The sequence below is a fragment of the Capra hircus genome, chromosome 18, assembly GCF_001704415.2.
Source record: "Capra hircus breed San Clemente chromosome 18, ASM170441v1, whole genome shotgun sequence".
Classification (NCBI taxonomy): Eukaryota; Metazoa; Chordata; class Mammalia; order Artiodactyla; family Bovidae; genus Capra; species Capra hircus.
The window spans coordinates 23,648,474-23,672,773 of NC_030825.1; the positions used below are offsets into that span (position 1 = coordinate 23,648,474).

General features: G+C 43.4%; 1 protein-coding gene across 1 annotated transcript in view; it reads left to right on the forward strand.

The window, feature by feature from the left end:
• The window catches only part of FTO (fat mass and obesity associated), a 426,360-nt gene that overhangs the window by 229,622 nt on the left and 172,438 nt on the right, over positions 1–24,300 (forward strand). The window contains 1 exon segment of the mRNA NM_001319276.1: positions 7,546–7,670. Coding sequence (NP_001306205.1) covers positions 7,546–7,670 — 125 coding nt within the window.

Below are 24,300 nucleotides of genomic sequence, written 5' to 3' on the forward strand. Positions count from 1 at the left end.
TAATGATTTTGAGATTCATTCAAGTGGGTTGCATGTATCAATTACCCATCACTTTTATTTGCTGAGGAGTATTCCATTGTATCACAGTGTGTTTATCCACTTGCTCTTTGAAGGACATTTAGGTTATTTACAGTTTGGGGCAATTATGAATAAAGCTGCTATCAACATCTATATATGTGTTTCTGTGGGAATGTACGTGTTTATTTCTTTAGGTAAAGCCCTAGAAATGAGATTGCTGGTGATAATATTAAGTGTGTGTGTAACTTTATGAAAAACTGCCAAACTCTCTACTAGAATGACACTCTTTTGCATTCCTACCAGCAAACAGATGTATAAACTTTTGAACACTTAAATGCTATTTTAAACACTATTGGCTTGAGGTTGGCAAATTGTGTCTCACAGTTCCTTAGACTTTTGAAGAGAAAACCCATGACAAGGGAAGAACCTCCAGTCCTCCATACCTTCAAAGCTTCTAACAAAAGGGCTCTAGTTTGTTTTATAAATGGAGTTTCATAGAAGAATACCTTTAGGGAGAAAAGAGGTTTATCTGTGAAATATGGAAAACCATTGCGGTAGGGCAGGCAACCCACTCTAGTAGTCTTGCCTGGATAATCCCACGGACAGAGGAGGCTGGCGGGTTAGTCCATAGGGTCGCAAAAAGTTGGACACTATGAGCAAAACAGCTTGGCGCAGCATGGCAGTTCATCTAGAGCGTGGGATGCAGACCTGGGATGATGCTGGGTGGTATTCCAGGACTCTACACATAGTGAGAATCACTCAGAGAAGGTGATTACATCTTCGGCTCCTTTTCAATTTCTGTGACTGTGTCCAGGAGGTCTTCATTTAGACTCATATGTCTCTAACATTCTCCCATACGTGTTTATGTCCTCTTTTACAAAGAAGAAGCCAGCTTCAGCCTCAGGGCCTTCAGCAAGCAACAATAATATCCGTCTAGAAGATGAGATTACAAGGAGATCAAACCAGTCAATCCTAAAGGAAATCAGTCCTGAATGTTCATTGGAAGGACTGATGCTGAAACTGAAGCTCCAGTACTTTGGCCACCTGATGCGAAGAACTGACTCACTGGAAAAGACCCTGATGTTGGGAAAGATTGAAGGTGGGAGGAGAAGGGGACAACAGAGGATGAGATGGTTGGATGGCTTCACCAACTTGATGGACATGAGTTTGAGCAGGCTCTGGGAGTTGGTGATGGACAGGGAAGCCTGGCGTGCTGCAGTCCACGGGTTTACAGTTGGACACAACTGAGGACTGATCTGAACTGAGAATGAGAGGAACATTTAACTTTGTTTTGAATATATTATTTTTCTGGTTATCTTCTCATTTATGACAAGTAGCACTGGTCTTCCATTTTTCTTTTGAAGAGAATTCACTTTATATTTTAAAATATAAGTCGATTGAAAGAAAAATATTAGGTATTAATACAAGATCTCCTGGAGGAGGAAATGGCAACCCAATCCAGTATTCTTGCCTGGAAATTCCCATGGACAGAGGAGCCTGGCTGGCTGCAGTCCATAGGGTCACAAAGAGACACAACTGAAGTGACTGAACACAGACATTAATACTTTATCCGCAAATAATGGGTATTCTATTATAATATGTACCTGAAGACATGGCCATAAACTGCATGACTTTTTGAGGTCAGGATACAGGGACACGTGTGCACCCAGGCTGATTCATGTCGATGTATGGCAAAAACCACCACAGTATTGTAAAGTAATTATCCTCAAATAAAAATAAATTAATCAATTAGAAAAAAAGAGTTATGAGACTGAACTAGAATGACTAAAGTTTGGGAGACTCAGAACTAGGAGAACCAGTGATTCAAATAGACCAGCAAGTGTGTCCTTTTGTGAACTGAGAAGAGCTCCTTGGTGGCGCACATGACTATCTCTCAGCTTCTATGAGTTTTATCAACTCATGAAATAGTGATAATAATAATGTGTGTGTGTGTGTTAGTTGCTCAGTCGTGTCTGACTCTTTGCGACCCCAGGGACTATATATCTTGTCAGGCTCCTTTGTCCATGGGATCCTCCAGGCAAGAACACTGGAGTGGCTTGCCGTTCCCTTCTCCAGGGGATCTTCCCGACCCAGGGATTGAATCCGGGTCTCTCACATTGCAGGCAGACTCTATAATAGTAATTTCTTGAAAGAAGACAGTCTTCCATTGCTCTTTGTTTTTGCAATGCTTGTTTTCCCAGTTCCTACTTTTATTACCAGTTTGATAAGCATTTATGAAAAGTCATTAGGGGAGCAGTGGGGATACAGTCGAAACTGAATAGACAGGATCCTCTGCCCCCACGAACTCAGCTTTCTTCAACCCTTCCTCTTCAGGATCCATGGTAAACTAGGGCTTCTGGATAAAACGTGAACGATATGAAAGGCCAGGAAGAGAGAAACGACTTTTTTGAAAGTCACATAGAGAAATAATTTTATTTTCATCACGTCTTTGGGACCATCTAGACGTGTGTTTTATTTTCCATGTGAAGCACTTTTTGGTAAAATAATATGTACCAGCAGGCATGGTGATAAACTGCGTGACTTCCTGAGGTCCCTTCTGGCTTTCAGTGTTTGAGGTGGGGTATCACAGACAAGGAGCAGTGCTGTTGTTAGAGTCCCCATTGATGCCAAAACCTCTCTGAAATGAGACATTTTTCACACTATAGGCCGCAAATTGGCAGCTGCCTGAGTTCCGTTTAGCCATTGTTTCTTGTTTGGTCCACATGGTATTTAAAAAAATTGGGGGGCCAGAGAGGAGCAATATAGGTATAAGGGGTGGGATGTACAAACCTCTGGGTATAAGATAAGCTCAAGGATGTACTGTATAATGCAGGGAATATAGCCAATATTTTGTAATAAATGTACATGGAAAATAACCTTTAAAAATTGTATTAAATGCAAATAAAACTGCAATGGGGTATTACCTCATACCAGTCAGAATGGCCAATATCAAGAAGTCTACAGATAATAAATCCTGGAAAGGTTGTGGAGAAAAAGGAATCCTCCTGTGTTGTTGGTGGGACTGTGAATTGGTGCAGCCACTATGGAGAACTGCAGGTTGTTGTTTAGTCGCTCAGTCATACCTGGCTCTTTGTGGCTCCATGGACTGTAGCCCACCGGGCTCCTCTGTCCATGGGATTTTCCAGGCAAGAACACTGGAGTGGGTTGCCATTTCCTGCTCCAGGGGATCTTCCTGACCCAGGGATCGAACCCCCACCTCCTGCACTGTCAGGCAGATTCTTTACTGCTGACCCACCAAGGAAGCCCATGGAGAATAGTAGGTAGATTCCTTAAAAAGAAAAAACAAAATAAAACTGAGAATAAAGCTACCATATGATCCTGTGGTCCCACTCCTGGGCATATATCTGGGGAAAAACTTAATTCAGAAAGATGCACGCACCCCACTGTTCATAGTCGCACTGTTTATAACAGCCTAAGACATAGAAGCAACCTAAGTGTCCATCAACTGATGAACAGATAAAGAAGATGTGATATATATACAATGGAATATTACTCAGCCAAAGAATGAAATGGTGCCATTTGCAGCAACATGGATGGATCTAGAGATTACCGTACCAAGTAAGTCAGATGGAGGTAAATATCATGGGATATCACTTACATGTAGAATCTAAAATATGACTCAAATGAACTTATTTAAGAAATAGAAACAGGCTCACAGACATAGAAAACAAACTTATGGTTACCAAAGGGGAAAGGGGATGAGGATGGATAAATGAGGAATTTGGGTTTAAAGTTTACACACTACTATATATAACATAGGTAACCAACAAGAACCTGTTGTATAACACTGGGAACTATACTCAATATCTTGTAATAACCTATAGTAGAAGAGAATGTTAAAAAAAAAAAATATATATATATATATATATGAAACTGATTCACTTTGTTGTACACCTGAAACTAACACAACATTGTAAGTCAACTATATTTCAATAAAAATTTTAAAAACAAATCAAATTTGTATAAAATTAAAAACTAAAAAGAAAATTAGTTTCTGACATTTCAAAATTAGGAGTTTTCATGTTAAAAAAAGAACAGAGTTCTTGTTTATTTTAAAAATTCATGAATCTGGCCCCACCAAAACAGCTTTACTGAATGGCAGAGTTGCCTGGGGCTAAGGCTGAGTAGTGACTGTCTTTTTAGACAGAGCATATGCTCTCTTCAGGAACCTTGCTTTACTTACTCATGTCACCTTTCTGGTCCTAGTCAGTATTTGAATTTACAACCCCTGCTTTAGACACTGGGAGCCTGGGTGTCATGCTTTAGAATCACTTAGAGAAACCCACGGAGAAGGCAATGGCACCCCACTCCAGTGTTCTTGCCTGGAGAATCCCAGGGACAGCGGAGCCTGGTGGGCTGCCGTCTGTGGGGTCGCATAGAGTTGGACATGACTGAAGTGACTTCAGTTCAGTTCAGTTCCGTTGCTCAGTCATGTCCGACTCTTTGCGACCCCATGAATCGCAGCACGCCAGGCCTCCCTGTCCATCACCATCTCCCGGAGTTCACTCAGACTCACGTCCATCAAGTCCGTGATGCCATCCAGCCATCTCATCCTCAGTCGTCCCCTTCTCCTCCTGCCCCCAATCCCTCCCAGCATCAGAGTTTTTTCCAATGAGTCAGCTCTTCTCATGAGGTGGCCAAAGTACTGGGGTTTCAGCTTTAGAATCATTCCTTCCAAAGAAATACTTAGCAGCAGAGAAACCCAGCATTCCTCCCAGTGCTGGGGGGCCACAAGTATTGTCCTAGGAGCTCATGTGTGCTTAGTCGCTCAGTCGCGTCCAACTCTTTGTGACCCCGTGGAGTCTAGCCCACCAGGCCCCTCTGTCCACGGGAATTCTCCAGGCAAGAACACGACTGGGTTGCCATGCCCTCCTCCAGAGGATCTTCCCAACCCAGGGATCAAACCCAGGTCTCCTGCATTGTGGGTGGATTCTTTACTGTCTAGGGAAGCCCTAGAAGCTCATAGAGTATGCATTTGGCTATATCACCAGTAGAGTAGCTGTCATTCTGGGTCCAGGAGGCGGAGACAGGGTCCTTTTCCTGACTAATGCTTGACAGATTATTGTGGATGCTCTCCAGTGGACATACTGTTTCCTGTCTGATCTGCAAGGTCTGTGCTTTTATTTATTTTTTCTGGTGCACCACACAGCATGCAGGATCTTAGTTCCCTGACCAGGGATTGAACGCATGCCCCGTGCACTGGAAGTGCACATTCTCAACCACTGGACCCGCCAGCGGAGTCTCTCCTGTCTTACCTGTTTGTATCAGTTAGGATGTTTGATTGTAAGCAACAGAAACTGGTTCTGGTGAATTTGAACAAAGTGGGACTTTATTGAAAGGATGTTGGATAGCTAAAGTTGTCCAAGGACACTCTAGAGTTTGAGAGAACAAACTTATGGACACGGGGTGGGCAGGGAATAGAGGGTGGGATGAATGGAGAGAGTAGCATGGAAACATATACACCACTATATATAAAATGGCCAATGGGAATTGGCTGAATGACTCAGGGAACTCAAACCGGGCCTCTGTAACAACCTAGAGGGGTGTGATGGGGAGGGTGGTGGGAGGGAGGTTCCAGAGGGAGGGGACATATGTGTACCTATGGCTGATTCTTGCTGATATTTGGTAGAAACCAATAAAATATTGTAAGGTAATTATCCTTCAGTTAAGAAGAAATACATTTAATTATGTATATGAAAAGAAGAGACTCAGGTATCAGGAAGCCGGGAATACTTTGAGGACCATGGGTGGTAGGAACTGTGGAAGTATAAATAAATTGCTACTACATTCCACAACCCCTCCCCCTTCCTTTGTCATTCTCAAGTGTCTGAAGTCCTGGAAAAGAGAATTAGGCCGGCCTGGCCCACATCCCTGATGGGAGAGAGCAGAACGCTTTGGGTGACAGTCCCTCGAAGATTACATGCAATAAAGACTTCCCCCACAAGGAGATCTAGATGCTGTTACAGGAAAGGGGACTGGGTGTGGATGGGTATGGCACCGAAAACTGCAAGTGTTTGTCACACCTCTCCTCATGGCTGTCTTGAAGATATTAAGCATACAGTGTGAAATGTTATAGAGGAGTAAGGAGGTAGTATTTCAAGATCCATGAGAATCAGATGTTGAGTGTGCTCTTCATGTCAGTGAAGGTGTGGACATCAGTCGAATAAGGAATTGCTGTTTAGTCGCTAAGTCGTGGCTGACTCTTTTGCGATCCATGGACGGTAGCCTGCCAGTCTCCTCTCTGTCCATGGGATTTCTCAGGCAAGAATACTGGAGTGGGTTGCCATTTCCTATTCCAAAGTAAGGAATACACCGAGTGATGAGAACAGAGAAAGTGGCAGTTTTATTCCCTTTAGCAATTGCTTTGGTTATAACATCTCCAAAGAAGCCCCTGGCCCACCCACCAGCCTTTCATGAAGAACAACATTTATAAATCCTAAAGATTTCTGCCCCAGTTGTTAATATATGAAGGTAAATGCATTTGAAGAAAAGTTCTGTGATTAGAACTTGAAAGGTGTTTTGCTCACTAAGATTTCAAGTACCAATAGAATACTTTCCATTGTCTCCTTAATTGTTTTCCTACTGTCGCAGACATTTGCATGCTTAAAATACAGATAAAAAGCGCCTACAGAGGTGAGTTGTAAAGTTGAAATGACAATTTCAAATTTGAGTTTCGATGTAACGTTAGTTATTAGAGTGAGCCAGGTGTGACGCGCTTGCTTTTCAACTGCTTAAAAAAGTAGCATCTGAATTTTGAGTGTTTTTGTACTCACCTGTGAGCCTAATATTTTTGTTTTAAAGACCACAGCCATAGCCATGGAATAGCAGACTGTTCCCCAAATCATGTGTCTACTGTGCATACGAATCCCTGTATCTACTATTTGAAGTATGTGGTGGATTTTCAAACCTGGAAAGATATTCATAGAGATATATTCTTCTTTGATTCTTGTGCTCTTGGTGTTCCTTTCTTTGTAAGCTCTTGATTTGCAGCAAGCAAGGAAAATGGAGTGAACCAAAAAAAAAAAAAAAATTCCTGGCATGGCTGGAAATAGAAATTAATGATTCAAATAAGAAAGGCAGTGCAGTAAGCCTCAGCTGGGTGGCAGGAAACAGATACGGAAAGTCAGAGACTGCTCTTTTTTAAGAGGCCAAACAAACAACACACAGTGAAGTGTACGTGAAAATAATTTCTAATAGTAGCTTGTGGTCGGCAGTTGCCAGGGAAAAAAAATCATTGGTGCACTGAGAAAATTAGAGTGAGAATGCGCAGCATCTTGATGTGTTACTTAAGGCAATGGAGCTTTAGAGTTTACCTTATGTGCCATGTACATTGATTAAGTACAAAATATATGCTGGCCATTTTTGACCATCATTTACGGTATTGATTTGTTAGCAGGGGAACTGTAATAAAAAAGCCATTGATTTACTGTCCTTATTTGCTTATGGGCTTTTTTTCATTATTAATTTTTCACTTTCACTTTCTCTTTTGGGGATCGTTGCTTCTAGACAAGCGCTGTGCTTCGTGAAGTTAGAAGAGAGGGGGTCCCCATGGAACAAAAGAATGAGATGTTGACGTCCATCCTCGCCTCGATCACCACCCGCCAGAACCTGAGGAGAGAATGGCATGCCAGGTTTGTTCTATTACGAAATGGGATTTGTTGTCCCTGGAAAATGAGGGCTTTCTTTGGGGAAGCCCTTCCTGACGGCTGGCCTCCTCCCTCTCAGCGGAGGGGCCGTGAAAAAAAAAGAAGCAAGTTACAGATGCTTTCAGCCAGAGTTTTCTTTCCTCCACATGGTACCTGCATTAATTGCAGTGATCCATGATGTCATCTGTATGCATATATGACTTATCCTCGAGTGTAGCGTTTAGCATAAATGTTTACATCTTGAGCATAACGTAATCTAAGTACCTGATGCTGAAGAACCCTTTTAATCAACCGTCTAAAAGTCAACACTGCTGTTTAGCTGGGGCAGGTGTCTAGGAAATTCAGTGTTCTTACATCACGCGGGAGGCAGCTTGCTTGCACTTAGTCAGTGCAGCAACCCCATTTTCAGAACTGACCAAATAGAAATGACTTTGGCTTCAGCCTCATTTCTGTGCACATGGATTTAGCTGTGGTTAGATAGCTGTGGCTGGTAAAGTGTCTATAGATCATCAGTTTTTACAGAATGGATTCTTGCATGCTAAGTACCATGCTGTCCTGCTTTTCTTTGAAAAATGCTTTGCTGGTAGAAGCCTTGAACCAGTTCCTTCAAATGTTAAAATTATCCTTTAGATGTATAATGCGTATTGTTGAATTACCATCAGTCTCTGAGCAAGAGGAGAGGAATCAGAAAAATTATGCTGGATTCTGCATCCGAGTCTTACTCGATGCTTAAAAATTCTGTGTGCCTGGGAGTGAAGAACATTTATTGATAGCCATAATATTCTCCAAATGAGTTCATGCAACAGAATTTATAATAATTAATGGCTTTACTAGTAACAATTATCATAAAAATAGATTTGCTTGAACAAGGCTGAAGATGAGCATTTTCCAAAAAAGGAGACAGTGAAGAGTAGGAACTATCCATTATGATGCGGTATCAGAAAGCTGCTTTTTCACATATGCGTATTGTTTCTGAATTTAGAAACAATAAACCATGAAATCATGGTTTGAAACCATGGTTTTGAAACCATGATTGAAACCATGATTTTAAAAATTCCCAGTCACTTTTTCCCCTTACCCCCTTTTTGTAGTGTGGTCTGGGAGAATGACAGTTTCAACTAGTCCTGAAAAGATTTTCAACTGAAGTTTCAATAATTAATTTAAATTGTTTCTTTCTATTACAATTTAAATATGTATATTCACTAAAGTATGCATATTTTATGAAATAGTGGAATATCCTTGAGGGGACATCTAACAGATTGCTCTCTCTTTGACCTTTTATATCTTTTCCCTGGTGATTTTTTTTTTTTTTTTTTTGCTGTGCTGTGAGGGTTGTGGGATCCTAGTTCCCAGACCAGGGATCAAACCTGGGCCCTCAGCAGTGAAAACGTGGAGTCTTAAGCACTTCACTGCCAGGGAATTCCTCTGGCGATTCTTATTAAATACGAAAGGAAGGAACTTCCCTGGCGGGCTAGTGGGTAAGACGTCACATTCCAGTGCAAGGGATGTGGGTTTGACCCCTGGTCAGGAAGCTAAGATCCCACATGCCTTGTGGCTAAAAAGCCAAAGCATAAAATAGAAGCCATATTGTAACAGATACAGTAAAGACTTTAAAATGGCCCATATTAAAAAAAAAAATCTAAAAAAAAAATATATTAAAAGAAGAAAGAGAGTGGGAGATAGAAGGAAGGATGGGTGGGAGGGAAGGGGAGAGAGAGAGAGAGAAAGAAGGAAAGAAAAGAAAGGAAACGGTTCCCCTGTGAACCCTGTCCCATCCCCGCAACGCCTCACCAGATAGCGCAGCTAGAGAAAACGTTGAGGACGAGAATGGACTGCCTCTGTTGAATGCATTTGGTTTGTTAACAATAATTTCCTAATACACCAACTCATCAGACAGCGTGGCCAAAAGTGGCCTGTTTTTAAAAGGAGTCTGGTTGCTGCATTTCTGGCCCTTAACTGCTAACAATTTAATCAGGAGTTGGAGCCAGGGCTGAAGTTGATGTAGTCTAGCATCTGAAACAAAACTTGTCGAGTTTCCTTTGTGGCAGGGGAGGAGACAAGAAAGAGCTTAGCCGCTGACACTCTGCAGGCCTCCTTAAAACCAAACACCTGAAAGAAAATTTCAAGAGGGCAGTGTCTTGAGAGCTCAGAAGTGTCCTCAGAGTATTCAATAACCGTAATCCTCCCCCTGCCAACCCCTCTCCCCCACCCCTCTGCCAGCCCCATTTGATGTTTCCCATCCCATTGATCTATCTAAAAGACTCGTCCATGCGGTCTGTATAAACAGACGGTTACCATCCACCTTTCTTTTCCTCATCAAAGCTTCCCCGGGCCGTCTGGAACTGGGCATCTCCTGGAGTGGCCATCAGGCGCACAGTGGTGAAAGTTATAAAACACCGTCTCTGACACTAACCCAGAGTGGCCTGGGTTTCAGAGGTGGGCCTATTGTGTATTTCGGAATTACACAAGGAAAAATGTACTCTTGACAGATAATAATTAGTGCTTGCCAAAGGCCAAGCAATGGGTTACAGTATTTTACTTTTCACCCCAGCTATCTGGGGATCTGTGAGATTTAGATAATAGGAAAAAATTTTTTTTTCCTGTGAAAGTTAAATACAGATGACTCTAATTACCTGATACTGCACCTTAGAGAATGCATTAGAAAGAGTACAACTTGGAGAAATTTAGGTCACTGAGACTCCGCAGCTGGTGTTAGCTTTAGTGGAAATCTTGTTGTAATAAAGGCTTCAGTAGGTTCCTTTATGTGAACGGTGTTAGGGAGACTGTTTTCTGTGCAACTCGTAACTTGGTTTTCAATTATTTGTCTCTCTCTGCGAGGGCCAGGAGCCCAGCCATTGTTTGGGATGCACTGAAGTCTCCTAAACTGAAAGCATATGTTCCCTATAATTTGGCTTTTGGAGGAACGTGTCAATTCTGCGTGACTCGGAGTAACTGAGTTTGTCACAGTGTCACACAAGCCTGGGATTCTCGAGGCATATATGAGTCCTGTGGGTTTCCTTCCCCAAGCCCGGTAATCCCATAAACAACCCTCTCCAAATAGGCTTATTAGGGCTGTCTGTTCACTTCCCTGGAGTTGAAAGATCCCAAGTACATCGGGAGAAGCCGTGTGAATGCAGGGTAAGTGTTAACAGAAGTGGTACCGAATTTCTGAAGATTTGGCTTTGTTTATACAGTCCACTCCGCCTGATGGACAGCTTGTTATAGCTTTTAAAGAACTGGCCAAGCCCTCTGATCTGACCCCTTCTTGACCTCTGCAGCCCGAAGGTCAGTCTGCAGCTAATAAACTCGAAGGTTCTTAAGGTCTACTGTAGGAAAAGGCAGAAAAAGAGCAGCTGCAAGGGCTGGGTGTCCCGGGATCGGCTGCTCAGGGGTCACTCTCTGATAATGAAAATGATTACCAAATTATATGGAAGTTTAACCGCGGTAGTGAGTGAGAGGAGGGTGGAGCCCAGCGTATTAGGTTTGATAAATGAACTGTGAAGAGGCCCATCTGGCCCTCAACATCTTTTCTCCCCCTCTTTCCCTACCAAGGGGAAACATTTTAAAATAACAGCAGTACATATAGACTCAATGACCCATGCAAGGAGCTGGAATGGATTAAGATTTAATGGTGACAGTGGAAGAAATTATCATTTGAAAAGTGCACTAAAGAAAAGGTACAGTTCCATGTCCAGGCCCGAATTGTTTTTCTAAATAAGAAAAAAAAGAAAAAAAATCAGTGCCTTTGTTTATTTTACACAAATCCCTGACGTCTTGCCTAGATCACTGAAAAATCTGAGGGCGTGTTTGTTATGGAATAATTATTTGTAGTCAGCTTAAGGAAAGGAATGGGCTTCCTTTGCCTTGAACATGTCAGAATGTGAAGCAAATTATTTTTTTCCTGCTTGCATGCTTAGTTGAGAGAATGTAACTAAGTCAAGGGTTAGCAAAAATGCTTTACAAAAAAATTGCAATCCGTTTCAGCAGCTGGCCACTGAACGTTGTACATTCTTTTTTTTTTTTTTTTGATACTAAATATACATGTGACTCTTGCACACTGTTTTACTCCTATACTTGGCAGTTTTCCTGTAAAAATAAGAAAGCACCAAATTTTAATTGAGTAGATATGTGTATTCCTTTCTTTATCCTTTTTCAAAGAAACATCATAGCAATGCTGATTAGAGCCAACAATGGGTCAGTTTCAAGCTATATGTTCCTTTACTTGTGAATTGATAAGAATAATCTGTCTGAGGGGTTTCCTGTATGGTCAGCAGGTGAAGAATCCACCTTCAATGCGGGAGATGCAAGTTCCATCCACTGGGTCGGGAAGATTCCCTGGAGGAGGAAATGGCAACCCACTCCAGTATGCTTACCTGAAAAGTCTTGCGGACAGAGGAGCCTGGTGGGCTACAGCCCATGGGGTTGCAAAGAGTCAGACGTGACTGAGTGACTAAGCAAGCAATCTATCTAAAACTCTCTCCCAGCTTCCTCTGGGCCTGATTGTCCTGGTTTCTGACCAGCGACATTGGTGTTAGCAAACCTCTGTGCTCTTCTTTAGAGGCACATCCTCCGCTACTACTTTCAGAAAGATGATTTTATTCAATGAGCATTTTAGAAAATACATTTTTAAAATTTATTCTTTGGCTGCTTTGGGTCTTAGTTACGACACAAGGGGTCTTCCTTGCATCATGCCGGATTCTTTGTTGCAGTGCGTGGGCTCTCTAGTTGTGGCGTGGGCTCAGTAGTTGGTGGTGTGCTGGCTTAGTTGCTCTGCAGCATGTGGGATCTTAATTCCCCCACCAGGGATCGAACCCACATCCCCTGCATTGCAAGGTGGATTCTTAACCCCTGGACCACCAGGAAAGTCCTGGGCATTTTTGTGTATTTTGTATGCCTGCTGCTGCTGCTGCTGCTAAGTCGCTTCAGTTGTGTCCGACTCTGTGCGACCCCAGAGACGGCAGCCCACCAGGCTCCCCCATCCTTGGGATTCTCCAGGCAAGAACAGTGGAGTGGGTTGCCATTTCCTTCTCCAATCCAGGAAAGTGAAAAGTGAAAGTGAAGTCGCTCAGTCGTGTCCGCCTATTCGATATAAAATAATGTGTGAGGTGCTGTGCATGAGATAAATTCTTAATGTGTGTTCAGCAGCCAATTTAAGTTTATCTGGGGATGAGAACTGAGCAAATCCCTAGAAAGAGGCTGTGGAAAGCAGTGGGAAAGAAACTAGTAGAGCTGTTGTGACCACAAGAGTGGCCCTTTGCTCTAACCCTCCCTGGAAAGTATTTAATTGTAGATGTCTCTGAAATCTAACATTGCCATGCTGATGAAAACTCCTTAATTGAACACTGTTGCCTACCTCATAGAAGCCACACCCAGACAATGCTTATGTTTAAAATACAAATAAAAATCTACTAAACATTACTCAAAGTTACCATATTTTTCGTCTTAGGTTTTGACTTGACTGTGTATACCCACAGGGATTTGCGGTGAGCAGAAATCTCACTGGGTTGGATGAAGGATAACTCAGGGAGATGAGGTCCATTTCCAGAATGAAGTGTGCTTTTTAACGTTAAAGCATTCTCCTTTAAATGCTCCTCTCACTCAGCAAGGTGCAAGTATGAAAAACAAGATGAAAGCCAGGCCATTTGGGGTTTTTTTAAATTGACATATAATTCATGTAACATAAAATGAATCATTTGAAAATATACAGTTAAGTGATTTTTTTTTTTAGAATATACACAAGGCTGTACAACCATCACCATTATTCAATTTCAGAGCATTTCCATTACCCCCAGATGAAGCCCTGAAACTGTGAACAACCACTCTCGAGTTTCCCGACCACTTTCTGTCTCATCTACTTTCTGTCTCTATAGATTTGCCGACTCTGAACGTTTCATGTGAATGGAATCATGCAGTATGTGACCTTTTGTATTTGACTTCTTTCATTCAGCATAATGATTTCAAGGTCCATCCCCATTGTATCAGTTCTTCGTTCCTTTTCATTGCCAAACAATCTCGCATTGTATGCATAGACCATGTTGTGTTGATCTGTTCATTGGTTGATGGACATCTGGGTTGTTTCCAACTTTCTGGCTCTTAGAAATAGTGCTGCTGTGTACAGTCATGTACAAGTCTTTGAGTGGCACGTTTTCAGCTCCTCTGGGTATAAACCTAAGCCTGGAATGGGTGGGTCATAGGACAACTCCATGTTTAACTTCTTGAGGAACTGCCAAGCTCTTTCCCTCAACTGCTCCACCATTTTACATTCCCACCATTAGTACATAAAGGTTTCAATTTTTCTACAGTCTTGCCAACTCTTGTTCTTTTCCTTTTTTTGGATTATGTTATAGACATCCTAGTGTTATCTCCTTGTAGTTTTGATTTGCATTTCCCTGATGACTAATGATGTTGAGCATCTTTTCATGTGCTTATTTAAGACCACTTTTTTTTTTTAATTGGGAGATTTTAAATGACAGACTTAAGGACTTACCCTTTAAGTGGTAAAGAGGTCATGAGCCTATTAGGGTATATGGCTTGTAGGATGGATAGAGCTCCAAACGAAGCTGGCATGAGTGTGCCCAGTCCTTTATTTATTTGAATGTGGCCCATGTGTGTATTTATTTCTTTCTGATTCTCCCCTGCATCACCCTTCTACCATTCTCCTAGATTTCTTTCATTACAGAATCTCTGAACATTGCCCACTGGATGGGAATGTAGCTCAATCCAACAAAAAGTGTTCGCCTAAGCTCCACCTGCTTCTAGGCTCAAACAGGGCTTACTATATTTTCCTAGTATACAATTTAAGTTGGGTCTAAGGAGCCTTAAAATGGTGCTGAGAAAAGTTGTTTGTTTTTTTTTTTTCCTTTTATAGCCAATATTTTTTGGCAATAAAAAAGAATGAAGAATTGATACATGCTACAGTGGGGATGAACCTTGAAATCATGGTTTTTTTTGTTTATGGTAGTTTCTTAGAAAAACTTTTAGAACTACTTCTTTCCAATTAAAAGTAACTTGGTAGACCTAGTTGTCTTTTTTTTTTTTTTTGATGTGCACCATTTTTAAAGCTTTTATAGAATTTGTTACAGTATCGCTCTGTATTATGCTTTGGTTTTTTGGCCAAGAGGCATGTGGGATCTTAGGTCCCTACAGGGATCGAACTCACACCCCTGTACTGGAAGGCAAAGTCTTAGCCACTGGACCACCAGGGAAGTCCCCCTAGATGTCTGTGTGTACATGTCTTTCCCACATTGGGCTTTGGCTTCTCAAACAACTGCCAAGTTACCAGACAAGTAACGCACCCAGACATCTTATTATTGACCATCCCGTTACCTTCCACAGCCCCAACCATCACCACTTAGCTCCAGGAAGGATCCACTTTGGACAGGCTCCAAAATCGAGTTGTTATAACCCAGATCTTGTAATGAACAGCGTTTTGCTTTCCTAAGCTAATCAGCTTCAGAACTCTGCTTTGGATGCAACAGGTAAACCATTTTGTGTGGGTTGACTTTGGTTGTCAGGCTTGTACAGTTTTCCCCATGGTTATCTAATCTCTCCTTTTGTCTGCTGGCAGGCCCGAATTCTGTTCAAGCCTGACAGGTTGCCCCTGTCCAGTTTTGCAGTTATAAGCTGTTATTTTCTGAGGGCTTACTATATACAGGTCATTGTGCTCTATGCTGTGGGAAATGGAGCAGACGCATTAAAAAGAAAGATGCATTAAAAAGAGGTAACAAAGGAAGTCCTTCCTTCATAATTTTGAGGAGGAATGAGCATTTGAGATATTGGCCTATTGCTTTGAGTTTATAGTCATCGTGAGAGTCCCTTGGACTGCAAGGAGATCCAACCAGTCCATTCTGAAGGAGATCAACCCTGGGATTTCTTTGGAAGGAATGATGCTAAAGCTGAAGCTCCTGTACTTTGGCCACCTCATGCGAAGAGTTGACTCATTGGAAAAGACTTTGATGCTGGGAGGGATTGGGGGCAGGAGGAGAAGGGGATGACAGAGGATGAGATGGCTGGATGGCATCACTGACTCGATGGACGTGAGTCTCAGTGAACTCCGGGAGATGGTGATGGACAGGGAGGCCTGGCGTGCTGCGATTCCTGGGGTCGCAAAGAGTCGGATACGACTGAGCGACTGAACTGAACTGAATCCTCCCAAGGATGGAAACCTTGAAACTGAATATAAGGAGAGATCTCTAATAGGTGCTGAGTCTCTGGTATTTAACTCCCAACCCAACACCTCTGACCCTCACATCCAGCGTGAGGGAAGAAGGGTGCTCTGGGCACAGACTGACTTGGGCTCTCGAGGAAGAGCCCAGGAGTGAACAGCATGGAGCTGAGCCGGGACCAGTACAAAAAGACATGATCTCCTCCCTGAGCCAGCCGTTCCTGAGTCCCTGTCCTTCCTGGAAGTGAAATTGAATGAATGAAGAAAGGAAGAACAAGGCGAGAGGGAAGGTCCTCCCCAGGGCCATTTCTCTGAGTAAGGGGTCGGGTTCATGCCAGGAGGGCAGAGCTGAGGCTGAGTATGGCTTCAAGTCCATATTTCAAAGGACAGCTGATCTTTGCTGCTTACCTGCTGATGTCCTGATGGGCTTTGATGATATCAGCACAGTGATGAGCTCAGGCTTGGCAACTAGGTCCTGGGGCCACATTTGTCTTTAATATTAGGAAGTCACGGTCACAAAAAGTGGACTCACCAGCCTTGAGGTTGGGCTATGGGATGATGTTGTTGTTCAGTCGCGAAGTTGTGTCTGACTTTTTGCAACCCCATGAACTGCAGCCCACCAGGCTCCTCTGTCCATGCGATTTCCCAGGCAAAAATACTGGAGTGGGTTGCCATTTCCTTCTCCAGGGGGTCTTCCAGATCCAGGGATCGAGCCTGCATCTTCTGCATTAGCAGGCGAGTTCTTTATCACCTGAGTCACCAGGGAAGCCCATGGGATGATGAGGCTGTTGTCCTATGAGACCACACGTGATGAGCCATCTGACTATGTCAGTTGACTGGTCAGGTTAGTTGGGAACCAGAAGTTGTGGCATCTCCAGTTCAGTGGCTGCCCCCTGCAATGAGCTAAATGTTTGTGCAGCATTGGGGTAGGGGAGCAGGGAGGCACTGGCCACAGCTGGCCCACTAGTTGTCATCCATGTCATTCTTTTTAATGCGTCTGCCCCAGCTCCTTTAATAATTGCAATCTCCACTTTCTGCTGCCCTTAGCAGAAGAATGCCCTTTGTGTCTCTGAACCAGATTACTCCATAAAATCGGATAACTCCATAAAACCTACTCATAAATGTGTAGGAAATGAAACGTTGTATAAATTTAGAGCATAGGGATTAAATGAGTCTAGAGATAAAGTTACCTTTCTTCCAAGATTCAGCAACTTATCTTAAGGAGGCAAGTGTTGTTAATGTTATTACCATTGTTACTGTCATGATTTGAACAGTTTTATGGGGGACAAAAGCCAATTGACTTCTGCGCCTCTTATTTGTAAAATCAACGCATAGGCCTCAGTATGAGTCCTGAGCCTGGCAGTTTTCTGAGTGGTAGCTGGCTGTTTCTTAGAGGCAGTGCTTCTTCAGTTTTTTGAGAAAACATGGGTTCATTCATTGATTTATTCATTAAATACTTATCAAGCACCAGCTATTTGTCAAGCACTGTTCCAGGTGTTAGAAACAGCATTGAGCAAAACCGATGAGCATTTTTCTCTCATGAAGCTTCAATTCAAGTGGAATGACCAATAAAAAGCGTTTTCCTGAGTAGAACTCTGAGCATTTCCTTAAAAAGATAATGTGCGGCGACTTCCCCAGCCATCCAGTGGTTACGACTTCGCCTTCCAATTCAGGGAGTGCAGGTTTGACCCCTGGTTGGGGAGCTAAAACCCCACATGCCTCATGGCCAAACGCCGCCCCGCCCCCCCCGCCCCCCCCCGCCAAATTTAACATAGAAGCAATGATGTTAACAAATAACATAACTTTGTTAAATTTATGGAATTTAACAAGTTCCATAAAGACTTTTAAAATGGTCCACTCCAAAAAAACTCTTTAAAAAAATGTGCGCAGTCGCCATGTCCTGCCTATTCAGCACACAGCAAAATAGTCATTCAGCTGAAACAGAGGTAAAATTTCCTCTTCTCGTGTTCATCCTCAGATGGTCACTTGTTATCACACTTGCAGCTCTGGTCCTAGAGGGTCACATTCGTGACACAGTCAGGGAGTGCCAGCATTGTGAGGCTCACGTCCTCGGGGTCCCCAGCACTAATTCTTACTTAGATAGCTTGCACCCTGGTTCCCAATGGCTTTAGCCCAAAAGGTGTGTCGCTTTAAATGTCTTCACTTTAAAGAAGGCTTGAATTCATGTCACGCTATATTCACAAATACCTCTCAAGAGTAAACAGTAGGAGCTATGCGTATCTCATTGGTGTTAGGGAGGGGCCGATTACACGTGACAGGGTGCTGTGCGGTCCGGCATTTAATAGATGGTAATTTTGATTACTGTGAGTGAGCAGTCAGTGATGTACTCACTGATTTAGCAAATATCTGTCACGTGCCCACCTGGTACCAGGCGCTACTGTACTCCCTGAGGTTATAGGAATGAATAACACTTGACCAGGGGAAATAATCATCTTGTCTAATAATGCAACGCAAGGGGTTAAATCTGGATTCTGGAGAAGTCCTTGTCCCAGAGATGAAAGCGGCACGTTCACCAGAAATATTCTTGTGTGATTCCTTATGTGCCCGGCCTTTGTGAGAAGCACTGTTCCGCCGAGTGATTGTACAGCCTACACGTGGGTCTTCAAGTGTGTGTGAGAGAGGGGAGAAACTTCAGTGTGATTATGGGCCAGAGGATAAAATCTGGGTTACCTTGTCTCCAGAGAGTTTTCAGTGTTAGTCGTGGGGGGGGCGGGGGGGGAATGATTTCTTCCAGAGTAAAGTTTATGACTCTGGTATAGAGGTTGGGAGCATAGATGCTGAGTAGATGGCCTAGGCTTGAATCTCAGATCTACTTCTGAAACTCCAAGCAAGTTGTGATAAACCCGACAAGTTGCTTAACCCCTTTGGACCTCAGTTTTCTCATTTGCCTGAGTGGATAATAAGAGAACCTGTTCCTTAGACATGTTTAAGGGATTCCATGGAAAAAAACCTACAGCAAATACCTGTCACATACTCTGTGCTCAATAAAAATTACCCCTCCTCTTCAAGGACTTCCCTGGCAGTCCAGTGGTTAAGACATTTTGCTTCCACTTCAGGGGGCACAGGTTTGATCCCTGGTCAAGGAACTAAGATCTCCCATGCTGCATGCTGTGGCCAAAAATTAGGAAAAGAATTCTGCTCCTCTTCAGATCAAAACAAAAAAGTGAAGAGCAGTGCAAGCCAGACTCACTCGAACTGGCCTCTCCTTTGTGAGAGTGCCCCCATGTAAAACCCAAGCCTCATGGTATGGCTGGGTGTTGCTGAATTGGTGAAGGAGGGAACGTTAGATAGAATTCAGCCTGTGTCAGGCCCTGTCCTGAGTAAGGACTGTCACATCAAACTGACAGAGGCTTGGATACCAATTTGAATCCTGCCTCCAGCTGGCTTGTAGACTCTGGGCACATCAGAGACATCGGATCTCAGCAGCTCTGTCTACAAAAGAAGTGGCTTGATTCAGTGACCTTGAAGGCATCTTCCCTCTCTGCCAAGGTGTGACCCTCTGAGTCAGAGCCCAGGGGACCACTAAAGATGGGGTAGTTGTCTCTCTGAAGGCTTTTACCTTTCTACCTCCACTGTCCTTGAAACCTGACGTTGTCCTAATTTTAGCCATACTCGCAGTGAACAGTTAGTGAGAACTCTCTAAGTGCCAGACAAAGTTTTAAATGCTTTAGGAGGTGAGAAAAGGGAGACAGAAAGATGCAAAGTCATTGCCCAGGGCCGCAGAGCTAATAGTGCATGCATCTGCTCAGCTGCTTCCGTTGTGTCCAACTCCGTGTGACCCTGTGGACTGTCAGCCGGCAGGCTTCTCTGTCCATGGGGTTCTCCAGGCAAGAATACTGGAGTGTGTTGCCATGCCCAGGGATGGAACCTGCATCTCCTACATTGCATTGGAGATGGAATTTAAGCCAGGACAGCCCACCTCAGACCTCTGCTATGTGGCCACAGCCGGAGCTGGAGTAACAAGACTTTCCTCTTTGTCAGCCACTCACGTGTTCTCCTAGTACTTGACCTGGGTCTCACAGTGTAAGAGTTAGAAACCTCCCAGGGACCTTCCCAGCATGGAGATAGATGGGCGTGTGTCTATAAATGTATATTTCCTCTGGTACCTAAGTATGTTTCATACTTTTTAGTTGGGGGGGGGGCATCTCTCTCTCTAAGGAAGTAGTTTCCAGCTTATACTTTATAAATCTCCCTACCTTAAATCCTTGAAAGTAAAGTTATTACCTTTATAGCTATGTCATCTCTTCTATACTGGTTACAGAAGTTGGGAGAGTAGGGGCCCAGATGAGAGCATCAAAGTTTAGCCTCCAAGGATCTGTAAATCCTTTAAGTGGAGTAGTTTCAGAGCCAGGTTAGTTAAGGCTGATTTGAGTAGATTTCCTTATTCTGAACGGGTAGCATTTATCTTCTCTATAATGGGTTAATCACTGCTGTACAGTATGTTTAGGAAACAATTTACTGCACGTGAAGAGCAGTAATTTTATTTTATCTCAGGGGTGTTCCCAGTGTATTTTACAAATTTTCCCTGTAATGGATATTCCAGGTTCTAGATAAAAAGTTTAACTCTGGCTCTCAGTTGAGGAAGGAATGGGGTGAAGGGTGGGGGTGGGGAATAGCTCTGCTGGCCTGTAGGGGACACTGTTGCCTCATTGATCAGGATGATTTTTCACTGTCTTGTCCCAGGACAGAAACAAAACAAATCAACCAACAAAAATAGGTCCGGTCACCTTAACATTGCTTGTTGAAATTATTTGAGTGATTCCTGTGTGTTTAGAATATTCGGTGTTTGGGGGCGTATTGATCAAGCTCTTTAGTATCCACGCCAGGAAAGGCATAGCTTAGTGTTTTCTTTCCAAGAGACACGTGATCGACAAGCCTTTTCTTACATTTCTTACTAGCTTTCTCTTCATCCTCTTCTCTGGACAGGGTGCCACTTTGTAGTTTAACAAACCTGAGGTTTAACGTGGACCATCTTAGTTTCTTACGAACTTATGCCCACATTACGTTGAAATGCTTCGATTCTGTTAACGTTGTATTCTGAATGACAATCCTAAGCCTTGGGGAGGGCATTTTGGAAGTTCCAATTCCCTTCTTTGATCCAGATCTTTCTCATCACTGAAAAAGATGCGGTTTACAGAGAAAATGAAGTCATGTCTAGGAGGCAGGCTTGTGGAGGGCCTGGTCTGCAATCTGGGAAGCACCTTGCCAGATGCTCGACCTGCTCTGGGTTCGGCCTGCCTCTCGCCCCAGCCTGCTGATAGCCTCTGCCTCCGTGTCCAGGTGCCCCGGGACCCTGCCAGGAAATCTTCAGCCCTCCCTGGCCAGCTCTGGCCTCTTCCCCACCAGAACAGCGGCCCTAGAAGGCGATTGTAATTAACCCCTGGAAAGCATCAGTTCTGCTAAGGCAGCGTGTGCCGTAATGATACTGTTCACTCGCCCCCTTTCCAGTTTCACCATCAATTATGCCATGTGTTTCATCCAGTTGGTGCTACCCTCCCAGTGTTAATTATAACCTACAAGACTGTTACAGTTAATTTTATGGCAAGCATATTGTCTCTTCAAGGCTCCGGAGCAGCTCATAAATTATCTTGAAGGTAAAATGTAACTTGGGGAACCAGTTATGAAAATTCCATCCATCTCGCTTAGGAGCCGCAGCTGCTACTGTCAGCTGCCTCGCGGCCGCATTGTGAAGGAATTATGGTGGGTCAAGTTTAAGAGGGGAGGCCCAGGCTGTCACCGAGGAGGAAGGCTGTCCCGGCCCTGTCAGAGCAGCACCTTCTGCCAATCCCTGGTGGTTTCATTTTGCAGGCAGGGAGAGGCAGGCAGCACAGGTGAGCGGTCCCCAAGCTGTCCGTATTCATTACTTTACAGAAACTTGTTGTAGGCAGGCAGGTCCGGAGACCTTACCTCTTTTCTGTTGTCATGATGTTAGGCATCATCTGCAAAGTGTGAGAGAGATGACTCTATAACTAAATCTGGGCTTGGTTCTGGAGAGCCCAGGAGGAGAGGGGTGGGAGGCATCAGGGGCTGTGTCTCCCAGGAGCCCCACCCTGGACTCTCCCAGTGATGCCCTGGTCTCTCCAGCTAATGCTTGTCTGGCCAAAGCCCTGAGCTTCAGCCGGCATTTTCCTTGTGGTTGTTAACTCGTCTTCCAGTCTGATCAAGTGAGATTTCGCTGTGAACGAGCATCCTCTTAAAATCGCCTACTAAATAAATTAACAGGTTCTCTGATTGGGATAATAAACACCCTTCTTTTCAGTTTCCTCGCACGAAGTAGAAGCTTTACATTTCAGCCCTCGGGGCTTTGGCATTATTATTTTTAATGACTTGAACACCAGTCTTTCATTTAGCTTGTTTGTATAGTTACTGTAAATGATCTTTCCGCTGTTGGTTCTTCATTTGAAATTCCGCATGTTATGCTCGCTTTAAAAGCTTTGAGGGGGCCTCTGAGGATTGGGAGCCTTCTTAAGCACAGCATCTTCCAGCAGCACTAGAAGCAGGCCGTGGCAGAAAAGTCAGAGCGGGTGTGCTGAGAAAGTAGGCATGCGTGTGGAAATCTCAGCGCGAGTCTGAGGGATGCAAACGCAAAACAGCGCCGGCTTGGTGCTGGGCGACGGCTCTGCATGGTAAAGAAAGTAGGCCTTACCTGAGCTTTTCATTCCTCCCTGTGTATTTTGGAGCATGTCCTGTGTGTTCACACAGGCACCTGCCTTTGTACCAATAGCCCCAGAGACCATTACACCTGGGCTGTGTGACTTAGAGAATGAGACTTGGTATTTTTTTTTTTTTTCCTAATAGAAGTATAGTTGATTTACAATGTTGTTTTAGTTTCAGGTACACAGCATAGTGATTCTGTTTTGTGTGTGTGTATATATATATTATATATATATATATGTATGTATTCAGATTCTTTTCCATTTTAGTTTATCACAAAGTATTGAGTATAGATTCCTGTGCTACACAGTACCTACATATTTATCTTTTTATATATAGCAGTGTGTACCTGTTAATCCCAAACTCCTAATTTATCCCTTCGTAGCCCTTACCCTTTGGTAACCATAAGTTTGTTTTCTACAACTTTGAGTCTATTTCTGTTTTGTAAATATTTTATCCTTTTATTTATATCCTTTTTTTTTTCTGATTCCACATCTAAGTGACATCATATGATGTTTGTCCTTCTCTGTCTGACTTCACTTAGTATGACAATCTCTAGGTCCATCCGTGTGGCTGCAAATGACATTATTTCATTCTTCTTTATGGCTGAGTAGTATTACACATTATTACACTCAGTATTATGGCTGAGTAATATATACACATTGTATATATATGTGTGGGGCTAACCAGGTGGCACAGTGGTAAAGAATCCACCTGCCAGTGCAGGAGATGGGAGTTCCATCCCTGGGTTGAGAAGATCCCTTGCCTGGAAAATTCCATGGAGCCTGGTGGGCTCCAGTCCACGGGGTCACAAAGAGTCAGACATGACGATGCATGCGCGCGCACGCGCACACACACACATACACACACACACACACCCCACATCTTCTTTATCCAGTCATCTGTTGATGGACACTTAGGTTGCTCTCATGTCTTGGCTACTATGTAAATAGTGCTATTATGAACACTGGCATACCTATAATTTTTCAATTTCGAGTTTTAGTCTTTTCTGGAGAGACCCTGTGTTGAGGGCACATGAAACGGTGAAACCATGCCTGAAGAGGGGTTGGACTTAATCATGGACGTGTTCTTCTGAGCTTTTGACTATAAAACAGCTGAATACCTGGGTACTTGTGAGTTTTCTAGTGAATTCAGACAAGAGGTGTTGCAAGCTCAAATGTCTGCAGGGAGGGCCTGGCAGATCATTTGGATGAATGAAGACAGAGAAGTGAGACTGAAGTAAACTGGGAAGTTCACACCCTATCTGAAGTGGGCAGCAGGGAGGCTGCATCTGTCTTACTAGGTCTCCGACATTTTCGAGAGAAGGGGGGAATTCAGACTTTGTGTGTCAGCTAACAATTTGAATGTTAGCTATAATTCAAAGGTTTTTATTTGAAAGTAAGATTTCCTAAGAAATCTGTATGCAGGTCAAGAAGCAACAGTTAGAACTGGACATGGAACAACAGACTGGTTCCAAATCAGGAAAGGAGTATGTCAAGGCTGCATGTTGTCACCCTGCTTATTTAACTTATATGCAGAGTACATCATGCAGATGCCGGGCTGGATGAAGCCCAAGCTGGAATCAAAATTGCCGGGAGAAATATCAATAACCTCAGATACGCAGATGACACCACCCTTATGGCAGAAAGCGAAGAACTCAAGAGCTTATTGATGAAAGTGAAAGAGGAGAGTGAAAAAGTTGGCTTAAAACTCAACATTCAGAAAACTAAGATGATGGCATCCAGTCCTATCACTTCATGGCAAATAGATGGGGAA